The sequence below is a fragment of the Danio rerio genome, chromosome 12 (genome assembly GCF_049306965.1).
Source record: "Danio rerio strain Tuebingen ecotype United States chromosome 12, GRCz12tu, whole genome shotgun sequence".
Classification (NCBI taxonomy): Eukaryota; Metazoa; Chordata; class Actinopteri; order Cypriniformes; family Danionidae; genus Danio; species Danio rerio.
Window position 1 is genome coordinate 48,345,495 of NC_133187.1, and position 9,827 is coordinate 48,355,321.

Genomic DNA, 9,827 nt, shown 5'->3' on the forward strand with positions numbered 1-9,827 from the left:
ATACAGATCCTAAAGTTCTTGAGCATATAGCAGATGAAATTATCTCAGGTGTGGACATTATGTGGAGTGATGAGGAAGATAAAGTTTGTTATAAACAATGTGCAATCTATTCAACTAAAACCTCAAAATTAAAGTTAAAATATTGCAATTTTGATGTTTGTGATTTTGAAAATAAATTTCAAGATTATACCAGCAATCATGTATGATTTTTTTGTATTTTATGTTGGTATAATATTTGGTAAAGTACAACTGTTCTGACCTGATGTCCATAGAAATGGACTGTATATATATATGTATTAGTCCGTACTTGAAGGGTGTTGAATGTTTATTATTATATTTTGGTCTCATTTATCAGAGCCTCAAGAACTGTGAAAACCTACTTTTACATTTTTCTGATAGTTGGAGCATAATTCAGGTCTAAAGGGGTTCAAAATAGAAAGGAGGCCTTATCATAAGACAGTCTTGATGTATTTAAGTAAAAAAAGTGACAGAAAAAAAATATTTGGGCAAATAATCCAAAGTCCTCTGTTTGAGGATTTAAACTGCTCAATGTTTCCAAATATGCAAACTGAAATACCACAATAATTAAAAGAGAGAGCACTGATAATGCAATGCGGAATGCTTATCTCAAGATATCATCTGACAGAATGATTGACAGGCCAGTAGACAGGACGCACACACCTACACAGTACGCTATGTTGTTTTAAAGATTCAATTCCATGACGTAGAATAACGCCCTATCAGTTATACACTACGTTATTGTGACATACATAAAAATATGCATATTCTAGTGACATAAAATACTTTAGGGCATAGTTTCAGAGTGAGTTCCCACACCGCACAACCATTAACTGTTCAAACCTTTACTTTATTTCTTATATTATTAAATCCACTATTTAAATAGATTCTCTTTAATGCTGTGAAATAATAGAGATGGGGTTAAATATTTTCATTTCTCACTAGACTAAACATCTGCAAACCTTTAAATGCATTTACAGTGTTTCCCTAAATCTATTTTAATGTTTCCTCATTACAGCTTTTGCTCTCAAAGCAATTAATACAGAGAAAATCATACTTTAGCCGTCAATTTCTAATTAAGGAATGCATTTCATTAATTATTACAATTATTCAATTATTAAAGTGTCTCTATGTTATTAGTTATGATGAAACTTTCTCAATTAACATAATTTCCCTCTTCGTTTTTAACAATTTATTGTGTTTTTCTAAAAAAGCTAATGATCACAGGTTAAAGCAGAATAACTAATATAAAGATATGGATAATAAGATGAAGGAAAGAGTACCTGATGTTTGTCCATTAATGGTTTCACCTAAAAGAAAAGCATAGACAATATAGTCACAAGACAATATAGTAAGACGTGAATATATTTATGATGTGATATTTGAATATATTTTGCATAATTAGGCCACAAATGTGTCTTCAGAGATGTAAAACACTCACCTAATAGCAGTATTAAAACACACAATGAGAATGAAAAGCTCATTGTGGTAAACGCAAACCTTCAATACCTGCACACACACACACACACACACACACACATATACACACTGTGAATTGGTTTTTAGTATTAAACTGAGTATAAAAAAATAAAGCTGCATAGGTGTTGCATTTATTTACTATTTATTTGTCTTAAACTGAGTGTAGCTTGTTTTCAGCATTTGGAAATACTACATAAAATCCTTTGGTCACAGTTCATACACAGAATAGTATTACATGGATTACAATTGTATGATTTGTTTGCTGATTAACGCAAGCTAACAATAAACAATGCTTCAATAGCACTTCTTAATCCTAGTTAATACAAATGTCAACATTTACACACACATTGTCATAATCAGTCAGGATTGGCAAACTTTTAGGATGAACAATTGTATTTAGAATATGTATTTTAAAAAATACTGTAGTTTAGTATATTCATATTTTAATCTTATGATATTTTACTTATTGAAATTATTTATTGAAATAATTTTTTTATTATACATGATAATATTATTGAAATAAAATGTATTTCTTAATATGAATTGTATATATATATATATATATATATATATATATATATATATATATATATATATATATATATATATATATATATATATAAACAAATGTTATCTTTATTATTAAGAATTCACTGTTGTTAATCAATGCATTACCTTAACAAATGAGTCTTTACTGTATTGTTTTGCTACTGTTTACAAACATAATAAACATTTACCAAAGCCAGTTATGGGATTGTTACATTAAACTGTAAAGGTATATAATAAATAAAATGTGTGTTACCTGAGACCAAATGTATCTTCACAGTAAACTCCAGAACACGGTGATGCTTTAATCCAGCTTGAGAATACAATGAGGTATGAACGTTAGGGCTTAGCAATCTTATGCATGACAGTGTTACATGTGGGTGTAACTTTTCTCAAATGTGATGGCTTGACAGTTGTGACAATATACCCCACCTCCAACAATAACTCTAACCATATTCACGTCACATAATGGCAGTGTTTCTTTCTACACCTGCTATTCTGAAATACATTTTTAACATTGAATAGATGAATACTGATGAACAACTACAACACAATCTGATGAATCTTAATTATGGGGAGACTCAGTCCCTAAAACATTTCAGTCTATAAGTATATTTTACACACTTTAATTAATTCCACTGTTTATAGTCTTCCTGAACACACTGCAAATGTTTTATGGGTTAAAACAGATTACAGACATTTTCAGCAGTAATAGAGAGTAAGAAGGTGTCTTAACATCCGTACATTTAATCCAATATCTGTACTTTTTCTTAGCAGTTTTATCCTGGGAAACGTTTGCCTCACTGTATTTTAAGTATAGTATTGTACTTTTTAATAAATGTATATTAGTAAAATTATATTAAAACTGAAATTGTCAGGCAGGTTTTGATATGTTATTCATTTCAATTAATTAGTCAGTCGGTCTTACTGAATCTGATTTCGAGTCAACAACCCAAATGATTCAGATAGACATTCAAGTGATCCAGTCTCCAGTTAGCAATTCACTGATTTAAATGATCTGGATCAGCGTGAGTCTCCAGTTGACGATTCACTAATTCTAATGTTTGAATTGGAGTGAATCTCCATTTAACAAATCTCTGATTCAAATGATTTGTTCTGAGGAAGTCACAAGTTGTTGATTCACTTATTTAAACGATCAGGTCAGAGTGAGTCTCATTTTGTTGATTCAGTGATTCAAATGATTTGGTCAGAGTGATTCTCAAGTTGTTGATTCACTGATTCATACGATCTGGTCAGAGCTAGTCTTAATTTGTTGGTTTACTGATTCAGATTATTCAATTTCCAGTTGACCCTGATTCATTTAGAATGAATCTCCAATTAACGATTCATATCTCCAATTAACGATTCAATCACTTATTCATAGGGTCTAGTCAGAGTAAGTCTCAAGTTGTTGATTCACTAATTAACATTTTTCAGTTAAAGTAAATCTGCAATTAATGAATCACTGATTCAAACGATCTGAAGTTGTTGATTCACTGAATTATATGTTTCGATTAGAGTGAGTCTTAAGTTTTGATTCATTGATTCAGATTATCAGGTCTCTGTTGTCAGAGAGAATTTCAAGTTGGGGATTCACTTATTCAATTGATGCTGTCAGACTAAGCCCAACTCACTGATTGAAATGATCTGGTCAGAGTGAGTCTCATGTTGTTGATTCCCTGAATCAAATGATCAGGTCAGAGTAAGTCTCAATTTATTGATTCAGTGATTCAAATAATTTGGTGAGAGTGAGTCTTAAGTTGTTGATTCACTGATTCAAATTATTTAGTTAGAGTAAAGCCACAGTTATTGAGTCACATATTCAAATGATCTGGTCAAAATAAGTCTCAACTTGTTGATTTACTTATTTAAATTATCTTGTCAGAGTGAGTCCCATGTTGTTGATTCACTGATTCAAATGATTTGGTCAGAGTGAGTTTCAATTTAGAAATTCACTGATTCTAATGCTCTAGTCAGAGTGAGTGTCCAGTTTGAGATTCACTGATTCAAATTATCTGGCTAGAGCGAGTGTCCATCCAGTTAGCGATTCACTAATTCAAACGATCTGGTTCAGACTGAGTCTGCAGGTTGCAATTCACTGATATAAATGATCCTTATAGAGTTAATCTCATTGAATGGGTCACATATTTGAATGGTCTGCTCAGAGTGAGTCTCTAGTTAGCAATTCATAATTGTAATCTTAAATTGTAGGTCAGTTGTTTATTATTAATCAGCTGTATAAGGTTGGGATGTTTAATCCTATACTGTATCAAATGCTTAAAAGTGGACATTCTGTATTACTGCCTGAACAGGTTTTAATAAAAGCTACTATAACACTATAAAATAGCACACATTAATGGTCCTCTATTATCCTCACTGTCATAGCACACATAAAGCATGTTTTCATATTGTTTTCATTTCACACATTTAGTATCTTCTGTACATGTGTTTATTAACTAGATTAAATTGTATATTATTTTATTTGGATTTATTTGCACACTTGAATTATCTTTTATGAATTATCATCTAATTATTAGTAGTCATAGTAGTAAAATTAAAAAGTTCATAACACTTCATACTTTCACTCTAGTACTTGATTTGTGTACCTCATCCAGCCCTGCACTAGTATATCACAAACGTGCAATATACTAAAATCTCCACATCAATCTTAATTTCCCAGTCAAAGACATTGACCCTTTTTACATTAGAATGTGACCTGTATAGATGAATTACCGGTTTGTAAACATTCAGGATGCGCGCAGCGAGGTTCCAGAACAAAAACAAAATTTAGTGAAAACAATTTACAGTAAGGGAATGACATCCAATGCAGTACAGAGTTTGTTGTTGTATTATAGATAAGGTAAATTGATTACATATTATATATATTATTTACATAATGGCTGCAGCGTTTTATCACAGCTTGTCACCCAGTGATAATCTCAGCGATTTAGCAAAATTAACGTTAAAGTGAGCGGCATTAATCTGACAGGTCAATCGCAATAGCACCCTCGCAATGAATATCGGATAAAACGAAATAGCCTAGCATCCGGCCTGAAATATATAACTATCTCATTTAAACTCCAAGTGACTTTACAAGAGAGAAGTTAAAGGCCTACGAGTCTTTGGATGCCTACAAGTTTGTTTTGTGTGGTCATGTGCAAGAACTAATGGTCCATGATCACCAGATTCAAAACTTTGAGGCTCTGCCAAAGACAAGGAAAGAAGATGGAGCTGTACAAGGCCTGGGTAATAATTCACCAACAAGCAAAACAGCTGCATTCTGACCATGAACTACACCTGTACGGCGGGGAATGTGTACTTAATTGTTTACATTTTATTCTTAGCATTCAGTGTTCGCAGTTTAATTCACCATATTTAACTGTTTTTGCTGAAATCATTGCTGCAATCTAAAATGGGCAATGTGTTTGATTCAGCAGAGCGTAAGCTTACCTGATATGAAACGAGAACTGCAGAGTCCAGCATTTTTAATTAGGTCCTCACTCCATTCAGCTCCCTTTTAGTCAAAGATGTCTGTGGTTGGCAATAAAAGCAGTGTGGTGTACGGTAAAATTTAAGTTTTCTATTTTGGCATCCTACCGTACAACACGACATGTTTGCTATTGCAACCGGCCTGTTTTTGCAATCGCTATGCATGTTTATTTTTCTATGTAAAAATAATAATGATATTGTTTTATTATTAAAAACTTTACAGTTTAGCCCCAAAATATTAATTAGTTATAATATTAATTATAATATTGATTGTCTTCATATTTTACCCTATCGTTCAAATCAGGTTTTACTGAATTAATGTGTTGTTGTGGGACCCATACTTTCACTCTAGTACTTGATTTGTGCACCTCATCCACCATTGCACTACACACACATTGTGGTTGTGGTTAAGACTGACTAGTTACTTTCACAAATGTGCAATATACCAAAATCTCCACATCAATCTTAATGTCTTAGTCAAAGACACTGACGCTTTTACATTAGAATGAGACCTGTATAGTGTAGTTTGTAAAACCATTAATGATAGTGTTTTATTATCCAAAATATAATTGTGTAACAATGTGTGAAAATAAATATACAATAATCATTTGATGACATCACAGTTTAGTCCTAAAATATTGATTAATTATAATAATAATTATTGGTGGCACAGTGGGTAGCTCTGTCACCTCACAGCAAGATCACTGGTTTGAGTCCTGGCTGGGCCAGTTGGCATTTCTGAATGGAGTTTGCATGTTCTCCCCTTGTTGGTGTAGGTTTCCTCCGGGTGCTCCGGTTTCCCCCACAGTCCAAAGACATGCATTATAGGTGAATTGGGTAAGGTAAATTGTCCACAGTGTATGTGTGTGAATGAGAGTGTATGGGTGTTTCCCAGTACTGGGTTGCAGCTGGAAAGGGGTATTTTTCTGAAATGAAGATGAAGTAGGGTGAAATCAGTCCATATATTGTAAGCCTGGATCAATCTGATTGGATTATTACTGATTACAAATGAGAGGCCAGCCGTGATTAATCATATCACATGCTCCTCTCGAAAATAGTTTATAAAACTTCACTTGTTAAACCCCAGGATGAATAGCTACTGTATGTTAGTAGTGGCTAATGCGATCTAAATAAAAATAAGCAGCAATTCTTAGTTTGGACTCTGAACACTTTGTGATTTGTACCTTTGTTTGATGACAAAACCAGAAATAGATGCTATATTTAAATCATATTAATACAATATTTAATATTGAGGCTCCTTTGTAGTTCAGTTTACAAAAGGTACAGTTACTTAGACGGCACCCAAAAGCTAAAACGTAGTTTAATACATTATAATTATTTACTCCTAAATGATACATATTAGTACACTAAAATTACATTTTAGTGCTGTAAAACAGTACAAGTATAATTTAGGACACCGCCCAGGTGACAGCTACTGTTTTCTGAGACAAAATTTACAACCAAAACCTAAACCAACACCTTGTAGCACTTTTGTAGTTTTATAATTTAATTAATTTATATTTTATTTTATGCATTTCTTGCTCGTTTATTGATATGAACTATATCTATATTATTTTCATTGCTTTCCATTTTGAAATTACTATAATAGAAACAGGTTGTGTATTTATCTATAATAGTATATGATTATGAAATTTGGGTGGATCTGTGCCATGTCGTTTGTGGCCCTGCCCGTAATACACAACGGCGACATTATGACGTGCATTGTGTGTGTGTGTTGTGATATTTTAGTGCAGGCCTAAATACAGCGTTTTATTTCAGGCCCATATTGGCAGCTTTGACTGGCAGAACCGGCTGTCAATCAGGGAGGATCAAAGCCATCATGAGCCGCACCCGCGTGAGCAATCAAACAATAACAATTCCCTAACGTTTCTGATGATCTGAGCGATGGCTCAACCTCACCCTATTTTACCTTGAATAAATGACAGCTTCAACCAGCACAGCAGCATTCTTCAGATCATTCAGAAATTAGAGTACACCGTCACTCACTCATCTGACGCAAATACAGTATCAGGATCATCTCCATGGGAATGCAAAACAATTGCACATGTGGTGTTGAAATATCATTATCATTGATCTATTTCATGAATATTATATTACTGTTTGCACTGTTCTTTTATTTCATATGAGCATACAAGATATTTTTTATGGTAGCCCCTTTTCCATAAGATTCATTTCATTTATTATATATACAATGCTAGGTGAACACATTTATATAATAATACATTTTAAGTTGGATGAGATCTATTTCGATAGGTGTACTTTGTACAGAACACAGACACACACACACACACACACAGTCAAAGCTGTCTTCATGGAGACGTCCCATGACTGTTATGTTGTTTCTACTGTACAGACTGTATATTCTCAACCCCACCCCTAAACCCAACCCTAACAGGAAACAATCTGCATTTTTACATTTTCAAAAATACATTCTGTTCATTCTGTCTGATTTATGAGTTGTTTTCCTCATGGGGACCAAAAATACACTCACCGGCCTCTTTATAAGGTACATCTTACTTGTACCAGGTTGGACCCCATTTTCCCTTCAGAACTCTCTTCGAAGCATCCTTTGTGGCATTGATTCAATAAGACACTGAAAATATTCCTCAGAGATTTTGCTCCATATTGACATGAAAGCATCACGGAGTTGCTGCAGATTTTTCAGCTGCACATCCACGATGCCAATCTCCCCTTCCACCACATCCCAAAAGTGCTCTATTGGATTGAGTCTTGAGACAGGGGAGGCCATTTGAGTACAGTGAACTCATTGTCATGTTCAAGAAACCAGTCTGAGAAGATTCAGGCTTTGACAGGATGTGTTATCCTGCTGAAAGGAGACACTGTGCTCATAAAGGGATGGACATGGTCAACAACAATACTCAGGCAGGCTGTGGCCTTGACAAGATGCTTAATTGGTACTAATGTGCCAAGTGTGTCAAGAAAATCTCCCCAACACCATTACACCCCCACCATCAGTCTGAGCTGTTGGTACAAGGCATGATGGATCCATGCTTTCATGTTGTTGAGGGCAAACTCTGACCCGACCATCCGAATGTGTCAGCAGAAATGGAGACTCATCAGAGCAGACAACGTTTCTCCAATCTTCTATTGTCCAGTTTTGGTGAGTCTGTGTGAATTGTAGCCTCAGTTTCCTGTTCTTAGCTGACAGGAGTGTCACCCTGTGTGGTCTTCCGCTGCTGTAGCCCAAGGTTGGACGTGTTGTGTGTTCAGAGATGCTCTTCTGCAGAGCTCTGTTGTAACGAGTGCTTATTTGAGTTACTGTTGCCTTTCTATCAGCTTGGACCATTCTCTGGCAATTCTCCTCTGACCTCTGGCATCAACAAGGCATTTGCGCCCACAGATCTGCCACTCACTGGACTGTAAACCCTAGTAATGGTTGTGGGTGAAAATCCCAGTAGATCAGTAGTTTCTGAAATGCTTTCTAAAATTCTGAAAGACCAGCCCGTCTGGGAAGAACAACCATGCCATGTTCAAAGGCACTTAAATTCCCTTTCTTCGGCATTCTGTTTCTCTGTGATCGGCTGATTACAAATTGGCTAATAAAGTAGCCGGTGAGTGTATGTCCCCACAAGGTTAACTGGTATTGAATACAAGATAAACGCGCACACACACACACACACACACACACACACACACACACACACACACACACACACACACACACACACACACACACACACAACTGTCAATGGAGACTTTTCTCTGTACATGCTGTATTTTCACTCCACCTATACCCTAAACCCAACCCTCAATGGAAACAATCTAGATTTTTACATTTTCAACATAATTCATTCTGTCGGATTGCTACTTTACAACAAAATACAAAGTGTGTGTGTGTACTGTATGTGTGACGTTCACAATGTACAATGTTGATCGTCAAAACATAAAAGAAACTGCTTAAGTCCACACGCACACACACACACACACACACACACACACACACACACACACACACACACACACACACACACACACACACACACACACCACATTGTGCAGGTATTATATAGAAAGTCAGCAGCTCCATCTTGTGGTTATGACGTTTGTGTGCAGATGACACAGATCAGCCAGGTCAACTAACATATGCAAGCAAGTACAAAAAAAAAAACAAACAGACATAAAAAAAACAACTAAATAACAAGTTATATGCATTTCAGTTTTCTTATTGTCAAACATCTGCAGTCAGTCCTTTTAAGATAATTATAAATAATTAGAATATCACATTGGTTAATAACAAAGGATGTGTATAATAG

General features: G+C 34.7%; 1 protein-coding gene and 1 long non-coding RNA gene across 2 annotated transcripts in view; one reads left to right on the forward strand and one right to left on the reverse strand.

Moving 5' to 3' along the window:
* Nucleotides 1-2,370, reverse strand: part of LOC108191751 (uncharacterized) — a 30,404-nt gene extending 28,034 nt beyond the window's left edge. Inside the window, exons 1-3 of the mRNA XM_073917938.1 lie at nucleotides 2,300-2,370; nucleotides 1,460-1,527; nucleotides 1,302-1,328 (exon numbers count right to left, since the gene is read on the reverse strand). Of these exons, the coding sequence (XP_073774039.1) occupies nucleotides 1,302-1,328; nucleotides 1,460-1,502 (70 nt within the window). The 5' untranslated portion in view covers nucleotides 1,503-1,527; nucleotides 2,300-2,370. The remainder of the gene's footprint in view (nucleotides 1-1,301; nucleotides 1,329-1,459; nucleotides 1,528-2,299) is intronic.
* Nucleotides 1-9,827, forward strand: part of LOC141376888 (uncharacterized) — a 208,200-nt gene that overhangs the window by 187,452 nt on the left and 10,921 nt on the right. The gene's annotated exons all lie outside the window — the stretch shown is intronic.